This window comes from Nematolebias whitei, chromosome 14, assembly GCF_014905685.2.
Source record: "Nematolebias whitei isolate Nwh7 chromosome 14, NemWhi1, whole genome shotgun sequence".
Classification (NCBI taxonomy): Eukaryota; Metazoa; Chordata; class Actinopteri; order Cyprinodontiformes; family Rivulidae; genus Nematolebias; species Nematolebias whitei.
Genome location: NC_056511.1, coordinates 37529807 through 37546816, shown reverse-complemented (window position 1 = coordinate 37546816; position 17010 = coordinate 37529807). Strand labels below are relative to the sequence as shown.

The 17010-nt window shown below is 38.5% G+C and overlaps 1 protein-coding gene across 1 annotated transcript in view; it reads right to left on the bottom strand.

The window, feature by feature from the left end:
* The window catches only part of stag2a (stromal antigen 2a), a 38543-nt gene that overhangs the window by 7242 nt on the left and 14291 nt on the right, over nucleotides 1-17010 (bottom strand). Inside the window, exons 2-20 of the mRNA XM_037688096.1 lie at nucleotides 14095-14218; nucleotides 13903-13981; nucleotides 10086-10244; nucleotides 9750-9846; nucleotides 9585-9661; nucleotides 9216-9420; nucleotides 8973-9124; nucleotides 5843-5916; nucleotides 5456-5579; nucleotides 5151-5249; nucleotides 4943-5022; nucleotides 3791-3898; nucleotides 2227-2335; nucleotides 1966-2083; nucleotides 1772-1875; nucleotides 1196-1288; nucleotides 1022-1111; nucleotides 729-932; nucleotides 546-616 (exon numbers count right to left, since the gene is read on the bottom strand). Of these exons, the coding sequence (XP_037544024.1) occupies nucleotides 546-616; nucleotides 729-932; nucleotides 1022-1111; nucleotides 1196-1288; nucleotides 1772-1875; nucleotides 1966-2083; nucleotides 2227-2335; nucleotides 3791-3898; nucleotides 4943-5022; nucleotides 5151-5249; nucleotides 5456-5579; nucleotides 5843-5916; nucleotides 8973-9124; nucleotides 9216-9420; nucleotides 9585-9661; nucleotides 9750-9846; nucleotides 10086-10244; nucleotides 13903-13981; nucleotides 14095-14138 (2087 nt within the window). The 5' untranslated portion in view covers nucleotides 14139-14218. The remainder of the gene's footprint in view (nucleotides 1-545; nucleotides 617-728; nucleotides 933-1021; nucleotides 1112-1195; nucleotides 1289-1771; nucleotides 1876-1965; nucleotides 2084-2226; nucleotides 2336-3790; nucleotides 3899-4942; nucleotides 5023-5150; nucleotides 5250-5455; nucleotides 5580-5842; nucleotides 5917-8972; nucleotides 9125-9215; nucleotides 9421-9584; nucleotides 9662-9749; nucleotides 9847-10085; nucleotides 10245-13902; nucleotides 13982-14094; nucleotides 14219-17010) is intronic.

Genomic DNA, 17010 nt, shown 5'->3' with positions numbered 1-17010 from the left:
GATTCTCCTGCATGCGCAGAGCATGTGAGGATGGATTCCCCTGCATGTGCAGAGCAACTCTTGCTTGTTCTGCTGCTGGTGGATCCTGACAGAGGAGCAGGAGGACAGCACAAGATTGCGTTGCGCAGAAGGAAGAGGACGATTGCAATCAATGACTTCCCAGTAGGTACTGTATTTATTTGAACCAGCCGTGTTACAGGCACTGTCCAGAAAAATAAATTTACTGTATGTATTTGTGCATGTTACTGGTACATATTTAAAGTAAAAAAAAAATCAGTGTAAATATCTCATGTTACAACATGGATACCCACGGCTTACAGACAAGCGCAGCCTATACATGTACAAAATTATTATTTTATTTTATTTTTTATTTAGTGGGCATGGCTTATTTTTTGGGTACGCTCTATAGTCCAGAAATTACGGTGCAAATTACAATCTTGACATCCTACATAAAGAAATCTTAAAATTTGAGTTTAACTGGAAATTAGTTCTTAATATTTTTACTTTCTACACATTATACATTGAAATCTTGAGAAAAGTATTACTTGTGAAAAGCGCTGATCTTCTTAAGTGTTGCCAGAACCTGGTAGGAATCATCTTCATCTGGTTCTTCACCCTGACAAACAAGAGACAAAGCTCTGAAACCCCAGATATTCCCTTTGCTTTGGCGCCTGTCTGTGCTAAAATAGAATCACGTAACAAATAAAAACAATCACTTCATCACCGACCTCCTGCAGGAAGTCCTCCAGGAGTCTGTCGAACTTGTCTACCAGCTCATCGAGAAGCTGTGAGCGAGCGATGTTCACGCGGTTGAAGATGGTGAACTCATCATTGCAGAGGTAGTAGTAGGTGGTTGAACAGGCCTCGAGAACTTCAACATCTGTGTGCTTGTCCACAACCTCCCAGACTTGCCGCAGCAAGGCATCCAAATGCTAAATATATATAAAAAAAAGTTTTACTGACACTGACCAGAGTGCAAACTTAAAACAGAGTTAAAAATATCAATTAAAACCTCACAAACCTTTTCTAACCGGCCTGTAGTGTAGATGTCGAGATCAAAGTACTTTGGTATTTGTAGTAAATTGGTCACCTTATCAATATCAACACAGTACTAAAACAGGAAAAAGGTAAATTGTTAAGATTTATTAGGAGTCAAAACTTATTAACCTATAATGCAGAACAAATTAAATGCTACCTTCGCTAATAACAGAGGCAAAGCAACTGCAAACATTTCTGTGATCCTCGTCCGATCATCCAGCTGAGTTTTCTTTTCCTTTGCCGTCAGGACCTAATCCAAGCAGAAAAATCACAGCTACATTAACAAAAGTACCACATCTGGCACATCATATGCTCATCGACAAACTATTATACAGCATCACAACAATCTATAGCAATGGCTCGACAAGCAGAGACCTGGTAAAACCTTTGTCCTTAATTTGTGACCTTGATCTTGCTGGGATGGCAAAAAGATTACGCAACACGTTGTGTTGTAGTAATACAAGCGTGTATCAAATTTTGTTAAAATATCTTGAGCAGATCAGAAGTTATGGGTGGGACAAGAGAAAGTTTATGAACGTATGGAGACTATAATGTAATACATCCACCTTTTTTTTTCCATTCAACTTTTATTTAGACAGGTTAATCCTATTGAGCCTCAGGGACTCATTTACAAGAGAGACCTGAGACCACTGTAGGACGGGCACATAATAAAAATTAAATCATTCTATATCAAAGTAAATAACCTCTTAATATTAAGCCGTCTGACACCCACCCTCTTCCCTGTGCCTCTGCCTACAGGAGGGTGGCATTCACAGGCCTGCCGAATGGCACAGATCATGATCTCGACAAGAGCGGTCTCCTGCCGATCGGTCAGCGCTTTAAACAAAACAAATAAAGTCATAGCTACAAGCAAAGAGATTATTTTTATTTACAAAAGGGCTAGAATTTGAGCTACTGGTTCGTTACCCTCCTCTCCTGGCACGGCCTCATCCAGCAGCAGGCTAATCATGGTCTCCCAGTCCTTCAGCAGCTCCGAGGCACACTCCCACAAGCTATCCACCAAGTAGGCCCCATGCTCGTGGAGCTGTAAAGCATTAAATGTCAAATTCAATTAACTAAATACAACCCTCTACCAAAAAAAAACCCCTGAAATTACACAGAAACAAACCCTAAATGACTGGGGCTATGATAGGCCTTTCTGAGGCAAAGGTTTGAAGGAGTGGTCACCTCGCTCTCCAGGAAGAAGAAGACCGTGGTTTTAATGAGGCTGCCGTTGAGGCTCTGCCTGCCCCTCCGGGGTAATCCCTCCTCATCTGGACCTCGATGGCTGAAGAGCCTTCAATTAGCAAAAGAAAGATACTGTTAAAGTAACTAGTTCCGTACTTTATGCCGTACACGTCGCACCGCCGTATAAGTTGAAGCAGTCCAAAAACGTTTAATAAAGTGGAAAAAAAACATAAATAAGTTGCTTCACCGTATAAGTCGCATCTATTATGAGTCACCGCTGACAACCCCGAAACGTGGACCGGTGTTGTGTCAAGAATCGATTGGCTGCCAAATGGCATGGGAGCGTGCACGGGAGGACTTTAACAAGAATTTAATAAGGTTAACACTTAAAAACATTTATTTGTTTGCTCGAAATTATAGCAAAGGTGTGTCTCAGTTTAACTTTTCCTTAATAAATGCAATTTAATGGTCAAATCAGCTGCATTTCGCCTGGGTGGCGCAGCAAAATGAAGCTAATTTCACGTTTGCTCCAGGAGTTCTGGAGCGAGACGAAGTGGCTTGTATGGCAAGGCAAGTGTCTCATTAATGGCCACTTTTACCTATTAATGAGGCACTTGGCTTGCCATATTACTTGACTGCTCTCTAGTGGCTGAAAATGGTAGTGCTCAATATTTTTAATGTCAGAATGAATGAAATCGTCAATCTCTGCCAAAAATTTATTTATAAATATGGGAGAATAAAACAAATATGTTGCTTCGCTGTATAAGTCACAGGGCATGCCAATTCATGCAAAAAGGTGCAGCTTATACAGCAAAAAAATGTGGTAGTAAAGTTTCTGTTCCCTTCTGCCACAGGGGTCGCCACAGCGAGCAAACTCATATGAAACGTTTGGCAATTGTTTTACGGTGCATGCCCTTCTTGACACAGTCTGGGTTCGAACCTGCAACCTGAGGATTACAAGACCGGCGCAGACTGATCACCAAGCTATCGCAGCCCTGTTAAAGTAAATGGTACTAATAGGTAAAACTATATCTGTAGTTCTACTGTGATTGCTACAACCCAAAGTAATATATTAAAAAAAAAACATTTTATGTCTGACTTTAAAAGACAGAGTTATTTGGACATAAATTCACTTTATTAAAAATAAATTTGAGAAAAGCATGTACCCTGATATGCTGAGGGATGAAATCAGAGCAACACATTGTACACAATAAGTTGTGTGTACTGTAGTAATTTCTTAGCAAACTTTTTAAGAGAATTAGAGTCCCTGCAGCAGGTTAATATAGCTGCTGTAAGAAATGTGTGAATCTAACTAAAACTGACGTATTCCACAAATGACAAAGTTACAAATATTTCATATTAAACTCTCAACACAGACGATACAAAAAAAAATGTGTGTAATATTCCTGCAAGCCCTTTTATTTGAGTAATTTAATCTAAAAGTTCAATCTAAACTAGACTTTGGTGAATCTAAAAACCTCTTCACAAACTATTATTAAATAAAAATCAACGAAACGTTGGAGCTCATTACTGGTGTTTTCGTTGTTTGTTCCACACGACTCACTTCTTAAACAGAAACTCTCCTGCTGAGACAGCGATGGGTCGGTGTGCCGAGTAAACCAGATGGTACACGCTTTCACAATCCTCTGCAGTCAGAACCTCATCGCTGCTTCTAACAAACAAAATGCACAAACTTTCACTGACGAATAACAAACTTTGTTGTACGTTCTCCGACAACATTTTATAGGTTTTAGATAAATATATATACCGTAGTTTTCAGACTATAAGCCACCACCTTTTTCACAGGCTTTGAACCCTGCAGCTTATACAATTCTGTGGCTAACTTATGGATTTATTTATTTTTTGACAGGCTAACGAGCTTTATACCACCAAAACATTTATCCTCGTCACACCCGGAGGCTCACATAGCTGCCCAATACACGTCTCTCTTGGGGGTGGGTCCTCATGACTCAATGAGACAACCTGTATAAAGGTTAAAAAAATAAAAATCTGACCAATGAAATTACCAAACAGGTCTCAGTGGACCAATGAAACTTGGGTTTCACTGGTCCACTGAGACCCCCATGCTCCTGTTCTTTTCTCCCGTCCCCGTTGTCCCCAGAGAGAGGGGAAACGTGATGAAGAGGACAGCACAAGCTCATGGGCGTAGTGGCAAGAAGAAAATGTAAATCCAGTTTATTTATATAGCGCCAAGTCGCAACAGAAGTAATCTCAGGGCACAAGATGAAGATAGCGATCAATGACTTCCTGGTAGGCTACTGTTTTTTGTTTTTTTTTAATCAGCCGTGTTACCGGCGCTGTTCAGGAAAAAAAAAAAACAGTAAAAAATGTATTTAATTAAAAGTTAAAAAATACATTTCTGTGTAAATATCCTATGTTGCAATGTGGACACCCGCAGCTTAAACATATGCAGCCTATATATGTTCAAATTTTTTTTTTTTTCTGGTGCGGCTTATATTCAGGTGCACTCACTAGTCCGTAAATTATGGTATATAGTAAATTTTAATAAAAACACTTAATGCTGTAATGAAAATTTACATCTGTAATACAAAACTCTTAAAATCTAAGATTTGCAAAAATATTTGTTTTTTAAATTAAGGTGACTTTATGTTTTGTTTTTCAGAAACCGCACAGTGATAAAAGGTTACATGTAAACAGATTTATGCAGGGGGGTGGGGGGGTGGTGGACACTTACTGTAAAATAAGAGTCAGAAGTTTTATAGCCTGCACTGCAACATCATACTCTTTGTCCAGAGTCATAGACACAATGCGATCCTGTCAAACATAAGACATTGGTGTTTAAGACCTGTCCTATTACCTTAAATATGACTAATAAGTCAAACGATATAAAATACATTTTTATGCATATAAAGAAAAAAAACTGGGATCAATCAATGGCTCACCTTGAAGCGACTCGTGAAGAGCTCCAGTCGTGCACCGAGCTCTCTGCTGTAGTACAGACCCTGCAGGGCAGTCAGGCACTTCAGCCGCACCTCGCCTTGCTGCAGTCACAGATAAAAGTAGAAACATTTCTATTTAAAAGTAAAAAATCAGAACGTATTTATCACCCTGACTCTCTATGTACTAACAAGTACACAAAACATTTAGCTGTTCCATCAACCATTTCCCTACAGTGCTCCCTCCACTGCACAAACACAAAATCCTGCTCGTTTTACTTTGTTCTTGTGTTACGCATCTTTTTGCTCACCTTGTCGTGCATCGTCCAGCCAACATACTTCAGGTAACTGTCGTTGAGGAAGGCGTCACTGTACAGCTTCATCCACACTCCGATCTCCTCGATACAAATGGCTCGGATTTCAGCGATGGCGTCACTGAGAAACACAAAAATTGAATCAGTTCAGCCATTAAGCTCATGAGAAGGACTTTAAAGTCAAATTGAAGAAAAACCTTCCCTTATTCCCAAAGGAAAATACAAACAAAATATGAAAATTAGAAATGTCCAACTTGTTAGGTCTTAAATTGTGGATGTGTAATTGACAACTTCTTGCCACTAGAGGGAGCCACAACACTGCACAGGTTACAGGTTTTCAACAGGCCAGAGCTTCATCATGAAGTGAAGTGATGATTTACTTACCGATATCTGTGAACAAACACGCCCTTGAAAATTGCGTTCATCATGTTTTCAATTTCATCTTGATTTTCTTGAAGCTGAAAAAACACCAAGAAAGAGTTTAGGCCGACTCAATTCCTGCTTTTAAATCCTCTCTTTAAACACTTTTTTTCTTTTTGGCTTTTAAAACTGTTTGAAATATTTTACTATTTTTATTGTTTTAAATGGTTAGATTATCTTTTTTTTTTTTTTGTATTTGTATGCATTTTGAATTCTTGTGTTGGTTTTATCAGTGTACAGCACTTTGGACAACTGGGTTGTTTCCATAGTGTTTTATAAATAAAGTTGTTTTGTTTTGTACTTCACTTAAAAAGGTCAAACAAAAGTTTCCATTCTTCTAACATTTTTTCAGTCAGGTCATCGGGACAGTTTCTTTTTTTCGTGCTGAAACGTTTCACCTTCGATCCGGAAGGCTTCATCAGTCAAGGAAACGCACAACAAAACTGATTCTTCCTCCAACAGCTTATTCCAAAGTGGAACAAACCAGTTGGTTTGTTGAAGCCTTCTGGATGGAAGGCGAAACGTTTCAGCACAAATAAAAGAAACTGTCCAGATGACCTGACTGAAAAATGTTGGATTTTATACCTGGATTATTGAGCATGGACTTTGTTGTTTTCAACCAGTTTGACAAGACTGTCAACAAGGAAGAGGGCCGCAATGGAGGAGGGGGCGTGCCAAAGAGACCATCTTATCACAAGCAGAAGTGGTTTGTTCCACTTTGGAATAAGCTGTTGGGGGAAGAATCAGTTTTGTTGTGTGTTTCCTTGACTGATGAAGCCTTCCGGATCGAAGGTGAAACGTTTCAGCACAAAAAAAAAGAAACTGTCCAGATGACCTGACTGAAAAATGTTGGATTTTATACCTGGATTATTGAGCATGGACTTTGTTGTTTCCATTCTTCTGTCTCAAAGTAAGGCTTGTAAGAAAAAAAAAAAAACTTGAGCTCCTTTTACGGCATTTTAACATTTGGGAATGGTAATCTCTGCCTCAACAAACACTTTTAATATAAAAAAAATTAAACTTCTTCTGAAAATATGCAACTTAAAACCAATTTAAAAGAAGCACAACCTCCACATACTGTGGTAGCTTAAAAAACAATTCCATTAAGAAAATCTAAAAGGTTTATCTTCAGATCGTGCACTGCACATGGAGGTTTCTGTTGTGTTTGATTTGTAACAAATGCGATCACCCAGAGAACCCAAGAACAATTAAGCCCAAATCAATATAAGAAATACATAAAACTATAAAAAATAATAAATATTTGCTTGTAAATATATATGTAATTTAGATGTGCTTTTATTTATTTCTCCATGTCATCTTTAAGCAAATTATGGTCTTTGCCTTTTGACAGTATGTTGTAAATGTAAATACAGCAGTCCCTCGATATTTCACGGTCCTTTTCTGTGGATTTGCTACATCGCGGTTTTTCAAAATAAGATAGGACATGACACAATTGGCTGATTGATGGATGAGCCATGGGTTGTTTATTAAAAATAAATTATTTTAAATGTTTTTGCACCTGTGTGCAGCCCATAAGTGCAGGGGGAAGCTCCCTCCTGCAGCCTGTCATGATCTCCGCTCTGCCACACACACATTTCTCCCGCTGCGGCTTTGTGAAGGGTTAACCCTTTGCTGCACCGATCCACTTTTGTCTTCCAACTTAAAATTGAAAGTATGTCACATCGTAAAAATCGTCATAATTACAAAATAGAAAAAAGTGTTACAAAGTTATTTTTAATTATTTTAGAACTTCTATGTTCAGTTGTTTCAGTGTAATTGATCAAGAAGTACATTTCTGCTCCGTGCTGCAGAGCTGAATGAAGGGTTAACCTTTTGATGTCCTGCTGCACTTCTCTACAATTTAAATACTGTAATATTTTAAATAAACAATCTAGATTGGTTATTTAAAATGTTACAGTATTTAAATTTATTTATTTTTATTTAAGGAGGGAGATTGGGAGTAACAGGTGATGAGTGTGATTGCACCCTGGTACATGTCATGACAAAGTTTACTGAACTGGAACTACTGTATCCCTACTTCGTGGTTTTTCACATATCGTGTGTGTGTGTGTGTGTGTGTGGGGGTCCCTAACACCTGCGATAAAAGAGGGACTACTGAATATTTTTTCACACTGAAGATTTCAGCATTTAGCAACATTTTATGGTTTGCTTTGGGATTTTTGTTCAGTTAATTGTGCTGACAGTACTAAAAACTAATTATTGTGAATTCATCTATTTTTAAGCATTAAAATTACAAGTCTCGTTACAGTGCTAATCTCTAATGAATTATTAATTTCAATCGGATAAAGTAGCTCTAGCTCACAAGACGTTTGTTAACTTGGTGGATACGTACTAAAACACAAATCTATATTTTTTTAAGACTTACTTCACAAATTGTTAAAGAATAGAAGGTCAATTTCACTGTGGTTCTAAATAAAAAAGTTTTTTTCCCTTGAGTGCATCAAAATATAGAACAAATAGCAAATTAAATATACTGATACTATACTGCAATTGTGCTTCCAAATATCACACAGATAAAAAGAGAACGTGAAGTTACATTTTCTCCAGAGTGTAAATCTAAAGACACCTGGTCGAATATGACGGGCATCCAGAGGATGTGTCAGACCCAGAAACATTAAATAATATTACAGCCTCACACACGCACGCACGCACGCACACACACAGTCAGTTGTCAGAATGAAAGGATTTTCACAATTATTCATTTGAGGCTGTACAGAAATATTTTTTAAAAATATATGTTCTAAAACCATCCAAACTGTTACACACAAAGTTAAGTCTTTTGGTGTTTTTAAGGCAGAATTGGAGTAAAAAAAAACAAAAACATATTTAATTCAATTCAATTCATTTATAATTAGGTTGAAATCATTTTCACCATACTGTCCATCAACAGAAACAGACACACAGATGAGAGGTTCTATCTACAATAATATTAAAAGTTAAACAGTTATTACTGTTTATTGTGGCGCTAATTTGAAGTTATTTGTAGTTGCTGCTGAAAAGTCTCAAGAAAATCCAGATTTACGACAAATACAACAGTCTGACGTTGCAGAGTATTGGATGTGTAACGTCTCACCTCTTTCCTCTTCTGTAACAACAGCTCCAGCCTATCGTTGGCTCTTTTCGCAACGACTTTGTTCCTTTCCGCCTCGTATTGTCTCTGTGTGTTGTCCATGTTGATGCTGAGGTTCAGAGCGACGTTCACCAAGGCCGTCATCAGCTTCATGGCTGGTGAAGACAGCAGGTTTGACATACGAGCGTCAAAGCCATGCCAACGTGACTACGCAGCATAAAAAGCACAGCATCGCATTAAACTGACCTGCTAGTGTGCTCGTATGTCTAAATGCTCTGACCTGTGAGTCAGACAGGCCAGTGAGTAGTGAGATGATTGTGTCCATCATGTACTCGTCGTAAATGATGCTGTATTGGCACTGCCGCACCAGGACCGCGATGAAGTCACAGAAGTTTATCCTGAATCTCTTCCACTGTGGTCCTGAGAGCGTTAGTGGATAATCGCCGCTGTCCTGGTCGATAACAATGAGAAACGATCAGATATGGGGCAGAATAATCACACACATTCATCCTGTTAAAAGCCTGCTACAAAAAAAAAATCTTAATCTGGCATCTGGTAAGTATCCAGATTTAGGTGTAGTTGCATCCAACAAGCTATATGATTTTATTTAATCACCTCGTCAAACTCCTCTGTCATTTTTCGGATGATTTCAGAATTCTGCATATGTCTGAACATCTCTCCGCTCACAGCACCTGCATGAGGAAACGCACCATTTGCACAAAAGTCATCCCACAGGTAGAATTAGAGCCACAGAAAGTACTTCACCACTGGGTCAGATACCTTTACATCCAGAGCACTGAATGAAGAAGTTGATCAGGCCCAAGAGGGCGCTGTCCCGGTCTTGTTTGTAGGTCTCAATCCAGTCGTCAACAACAGACTAGAAATAAATCAGAACATTTTACAAATGTACTTCGTCCCTACATCAAACTATGATACAAGATTAGATTTTAAAAAAGCTTTTAAAGCATATGATCAAACTATCACCAAAGCACTGCTGACAGACTGGACCCCATTATGGCTGAATCAACTTTCAAAACAAGCCAGGCCACCATTAAATCACCCGTATAAACAACTTCACGCCAGTTGTACCAGAGTAAATGAGCTGGGTGCACTCACCTGTGTGGCACTCCTTCCTATTTTAACCACTTCAAACAAGCTCATATTCTCCGTCCCGTTCTCCTGATGATGGCCATTCAGCCAGCCGGTACCAGGGAGCCTTCCTGTTCCCGCACCTTTGGCCTTATCTCCCAGCGCCTTCCTTCCCCTCTTTGCTGCCTGTTGAGGAGAAGGATGGTAAATAATAAACGAAACACTTCTGGGTTTTGATAACGGTGAGAACCGTAGCAGACAGTAGAAAAGCCTGATCCGGTTATTGGAAATCTAAATTAATTCACAGTGGGAGAGCTCTTTCACATGGATCAGCACTTCTTCTGAGTTCTCCACCTTGAATTCAGAAATAATTTAAGTTTATCTAAAAAAGTTAAGTCTGGTCCTCTGGACATTCAAAAAAACAAAATTTTTGAATGTCCAGAGGACCAGACTTAACTTTTTTAGATTTTTCTACCTGGATTATTGAGCATGTATCAGGAAATTTAAGTTTATGTTTTGCTTATTAGTTTTATAATTGGGAAGATTTATTTATAATGTGTGCAGCTTTTCTCACTGTGATAAACCTTTTTTTTGTGGGGGTGGGGTGTCCAGAATGACAGTTTATTAGTTGGCAGCAAGAAGGTCCTGGGTTTGGACCTGGGGTCTTTCTGTGTGCAGCTTGCATGGCGTCCTCGTGTTTGTGTGGGTTTTCTCCGGGTACTCCAGTTTCCACCCAAAAACATGCATGTTGGCTGCTATCAGGTCCAGGCCTCCCTTGCAAAAGGGATCTGTGATCTCAATGGGATTTGACTGGTTAAATAAAAGTTAATACAAAATAAATAAATAAATATGTTTTTGCTTTGTTGCAGCATTTTTGAACCAATGATCAAATATGACAAAAACATTTGTTTTTGCTTTAATTCTGTCAAATGTGTCCAGTTGCCTATTATCAGTCTTGCAGCTTTTAATGTTTAAGTACTTTCAGTGACAAGAAAGTCCATGAATTTTAAACATTAAAACCCTCATAATGTGAATATTCACGAGTCAAAATGTGATTACAGAGATACAACCGTGTTTTTGCCTTCATATAATTTTGTTATACATTCATAAGAGGAATATATATTTTTTTATTATAGTGCAAGTACCGTATTTTTCACCGTATAGGTTGCACTTTTTTGCATAAATTTTCAAGTCCTGCGACTTATACAGCAAAGCGACTAATATGTTTTTCCCATATTTATAACTAGGGATGCACCGATCCACATTTTTTACTTCTGATCCGATCCCGATACCTAAATCTAAATATACCGATCCAGTTCCGATATCATGATCATCATTGATTTTATATGAGGCTGTAATAATCTCCTCTCAAGTACAATTTGTACAAATATATGCATGCATGTCCAAAAAGGCAACTTGAGGTAAGTTTTATTAATGTTGGATAAATTTTTAAGTTAGAATTAAATTCTGCTAACACAAAACATGTTTCTTTTTAATCCTAGCTTTAAAGTGATTAATTTAAGTGAATGTTTAAAGTTATTTTATATTTTTTAAATAAGGGGCAGATATAAGATTTTTCTTCTTTCCGCACTCTTTTCATTCAATGTGTTCTTTTTGATGAATTTGTTTTGTTTCTTTTAAATGAATGAATAAAATAATTAAATAAAATAAAATGTTAAATGGCTCTAAACATCTGCTAAGTCCATGTCATAAACCAACAGGCATGTTCCTGTTTTTAGTTATTTACATCACTTTATAATGTAGCCGTTTTTGTTTCGTTTATATATATATATATATATATATATACACACATATATATATATATATATATATACACATATATAATTTTCTTGTAATTTTCAAATCATATTTTTTTATGATTGTCTACTGTTGTACTGATAAATATCTCTTGGAGGGTAAACTATATCTTGGCTGCAAGTATCAAGCTGCAAAATCCTTAGTTTTTTACAGCTGATAGTGGTTGGACATTAATTATGATGAAGTTTAGCAACTTCTCGGTAAACATTCCAGCTCCGGGGCTTCAGCGATGTGTTTTTCTTGTTCAATCCGAAGCAAGCAGTCTGATCTCGGTAAGCTACGCTCAGTCTGTCCCTCCTCAGAGACTGACACAGAGCGGGTCAGACTGAGCGTGGCTGACCGAAATCAGACTGCCTTCTCCGGACTGAACAAAAATAACAGACCGCTAAAGCCCCGGAGCTCGAATGTCCATCGTAAAACAAACTTTACGACGGTTTAATGTGGCGCTATGGCTCTGCAGACATTGCACGTTGCCGTCTTGTTTTGTGGTGTTTAGTGTAAAATACTTCCACACAGCGGACATGTTTAGATGAAAAGTTTGTTAGCTGTTAGCCACAGTGCTACTAACTCAGTCTTCACGTTGTAGCTGGCTGCAAACTATGAAATGGGTTTCCTGAATGTGAGACGGGTCTTATTACTCTGGGTTCATGAGACACGCCTCTGTTCAGGAACTCCATTCCATAGCTTGAAGCCAACGTGCAGCGCAACTACAGACATGCATCATGGATCGGAAATATCGGCAGGTTGAATCGGAAAATCCGATATGTAAATTATGCTGGTATCGGAGCCCGATACTGAAACTGGATCGAATCGGCCCCTTCCCTATTTATAATGTTTTGGCTGAGATCTGACGATTTCATTCATTCTGACATGAAAAATGTTCAACACTACCATTTTCAGTCGCTAGAGGGCCTTCGACTAATTTGGCAAGCCAAGAGTCTCATTAATAAGTAAAAGTGGCTATTAATGAGACACTTGGCTTGCCATACAAAGCCACCTTCGTCTCGCCCCGGAACACCTTAAGCAAACATCAAATCAGCTAAATTTCACCACGCTGCCCAGGTGAAATGCAGCTGATTAGACCATTAAAGTGCATTTATTAAAGAAAAGTTTAACCGAGACACACCTTTACTATAAAGCCCAGCAAACAAATAATTGTTTTAGGTGGTTATCTTGTTGAATTTCGACGAAATACACAGTGAGTCGTCCCTCTGTTCGGTCCCGCTTCCGCAAATCGATTTTTGAAATGCAGCTGATTTGACCATTAAAGTGCATCTATTAAGGAAAAGTTAAACTGAGACACACCTTTGCTATAATTTCGAGCAAAGTAATAATTGTTTTTAAGTGTTAATCTTATTAAATTCTTGTTAAAGTCCTCCCGTGCACGCTCCCGCGGCCGCCATTTGGCAGCCAACTGATTTTTGGCACAACACTGGCCCACATTTCCAGATGGTCAACGGTGACGCATAATAGATGTGACTTATAAGGCGAAACAACGTATTTATAGTATGATTGTTTTTTTCACGTTATTAGACATTTGGACTGACACCACTTATATGGCGGTGCGACGTGTACAGCAGCAAGTACAATAGTCCTTTGCAATTTACAAAATAACAAACATCTCCATTTATATTTGCCAGACTGATAGATTTCTACATTAAAATGACCTTATCAGACTCAAGTGGATTCTGGGGTGGGTGCAGGGGTAATGATATATGCTTTTGGTGTCGCCATCGGCCACAGAATTGGTCATGTACGACCATGTATGGACATTTATTAATTTAATAAATGCCATTATCTTTATGGAAGGGCGGGCTGCCCTTTTTAGATAATGGTAGAGGAAACGCTGCAGATGACATTTGGTACAGTGCTCAAATAATCTATTTATTTCTAAACAAAAGAAGAAGCATCACATCATCTCTTGGCTCTGTTGAGTTCTGGTAAACATTTAATTTTGGAACCCCCCACCCCCACGCCAGTAAGCTTTCAGCTCATAAACAGCTATATAGAACTAAAAAAAAATTACCATTCCTCTTCCTGCTCTTGCATTTCTTCCATCAGGATCCTCAAGGTCAGTATCTGAAGATAACTGAGATTCTGCATCTCTGTGTAAAACAAATAAAGTCATTTTAGCTGCAAAAAAGCAGGTTAAATAAACATAAATAAACAGTCACAGACAAGATTAAATTGTAATAAATGTGTGTGATTAAGTGCATACTGAGGAAACTGAAACTCTGCGTGCAAATCCTGCGCTGCTATCATTTCTTCAACATTTTCTGAACCGCTGAAGAAGGAACTCGAAACCTCTCCGGACCCTCAGGAAACAATTTCTTCGCCGACACCTGAACATTTAAACAAATCAGATACATTTACAGATTAATCAGAGTACTGTCAATTATAAAACACAAACTGTTTGAAATTGAATTGACGATGCCAGAGGCTGCTGCAAATATTCAGCAAATATAATTACGTTGACCATAACAACTCATAAACAGATTTTTTTAATCTTATGTTTGAGTAACAAGTTTTTCTTCCATGCTTTTATTCTGTATTGCGTATGTCAGACAAGATCCTGTTGGCTCTGTCTGAACTACAGCTACACTTTCTCACCATCCTGCTGTAAAAACAGAATGTGCAGCTGCAGAAGTGTCCAGATAGCATAGAAAAGTTTTCCAAGGCTAAAAGGAACTTTAAGTACAGTATATGTTCTGCAATGTTGTTTTTTTTGGTTTAGGAGCAGCAGCAGAAAAGCACTGTACCAAGGAGGTATGAGACAGAAGCAGGACACACATGACTGCAAGTTATTTTATTAACTGCTAAACGTGCACTATAAATTTAACGCTGTGTCAGACTGGTATGAAGAGTTGTGTCCCTAGTTGAGATCTAACTCCCCGGCAGCTTAGCTCTGTTTCCCAATTCATCTCTGTTGTTTTAAACAACATTTTAAGTAAAACGCTTAAGAAAAAGATTTGTTGCAGCAGGGAAACCACTTCCTGATGGCTGGACAACCATCTCAACAGGAGAACACATCCGAGCACAACATCCGACACCCAGCCATCCAACACACGTGTTGTAACCCCATTTCAAATGCATTTGTGTAAATAAAGTTACAGCTAAATTGAAAACATTTAATCTAGCCTATTTAATTTACAATACACACTAAGCTTAGCACAAATGCAAGAAAATTAATGTTTGATCATTTATTTGTGTAACAATGCTCCTTAGTAATAAATCTTGTACTGATGGAAAGCCTCTTCGTTTCTTCTTAAATGGTGCCACATCTGTCAGGAAAAAGCATTTGTAGGTTGAGCAGCACAGCTGAGCATGTACTGTAGGTTTCACACATGAAAAGCGTTCCAAATGGTCTTCTTTGCCAGTGGTGCTGACAATCAGGTGTCTGGTCCTCAGCACCTGTAAGCATGGACCCTGCTGTCAGTTGGTGTCTGCAACACCAAGGAAGCCATTTTTGACTACCAGTATATAAAACCTGTACTATAGGAGAACTTCACGCTGGTGTTCCGTAAAACCAAGTTGCAGCTTTATTTGGAGTGAGCCCTAGTCCCATCTCCAAGTTGGAGGCCAAGTTCCATAGAACATTGAATGTTAGAGACAGGCCATGAAGTGTGTCCCAGGAGCTGAGATTCTACAACCAGCAGCAACCCCATATCTCCACAGTCTGGAACCAAAGTCTATGCTCCAAGAAGACAATGATTGTCCCCAGAATACCTTATCAGATTATACCTCAAGAATTTGGGAGTGGTGAAGATGGAATGACCTGCTTGCAGTCCTGACCTCAACCCCATTGAACACCTGTGAGATCAGCTTGGACATGCCGTTTGTTTCAGATTGACCAACACAACCACAGTGGCTGACTTGAGATAAGACTGGTTGGAAATGGGATGCCGCATATTGGTAGAAGGATGTTAGAAATGCAGCTGCCAGGAAAAATACAAAGAGGAGATTTATGGATGCGGTTAGAGAGGACATGGAGGTAGTTGGAGTGAGGACAGAGGATGCAGAGGACAGAGTGAGGAGGAGGAGGATGACTCGCTGTGGTGACCCCTGAAGAGGGAAAAGCCAAAAGAAGAAGAAGTTTGATGCAGTTACAACAGTATCCTCGCAACATGCTGAATATTCAGGCTTTTTATTTTAGACACAAAAATAAGAGCTTAATTGCTTTTATTTTTTCATGATGGAGATTAAATGTAAATACCAAGGTAAACATATATTTTGTAAACTTTCTTTTGCGAGGTTTTGCCTATCTTTAATGTTGTAGTTAACTGTAAATACTAAAGTTAACTCAATAAAGTTAACATAAATAAGTCAAGTAAGATAATGTTAAAGACAAAAGCCACAATAAAAACAAGTACACACACAAAAAAGAAAGAAACATGGTAATGTAATGTGTAATGACAGTGTAATGCTAGAAGGCAGTTTTGTTTTGTTTTTTTCAGAGTTTGGGAGCCTTGACTGAAAAAGTCGATCAGACCTGAGCTTCAGTCTAGCTTTCAAAATGACCAAAAGCAACATAGATGATGTCAGGACATGCAAAGGAGCATAAGGTTGAAGCAAGTCCGATAAGGAGCAAACTTATTATTTTGTATATCTACAAACCGGATTCCAAAAAAGTTGGGACACTAAACAAATTGTGAATAAAAACTGAATGCAATGATGTGGAGATGGCAAATGTCAACATTTTATTCGTAAATAGCATAGATGACAGATCAAAAGTTTAATCTGAGTAAATGTAACATTTTAAAGGAAAAATATGTTGATTCAAAATTTCAGTGTCAACAAATCCCAAAAAAGTTGGGACAAGTAGCAATAAGTGGCTGGAAAAAGGAAATTGAGCATATAACGAACTGCTGGAAGACCAATTAACACTAATTAGGTCAATTGACAACATGATTGGGTATAAAAAGTGCTTCTCAGAGTGTCAGTGTTTCTCAGAAGCCAAGATGGTAAGAGGATCACCAATTCCACCATTGTTGCGCAGAAAGATAGTGCAGCAATACCTGAATGTGTAAGAGTACCACTGCCTGCAGCTCCTCCTCCAAGATGGCCGCTAATTAATCACACCTGACGGGCATCAGACTGAGGAGGCTCTCCTACTACAAAAGGCTGCAGTCCAGTG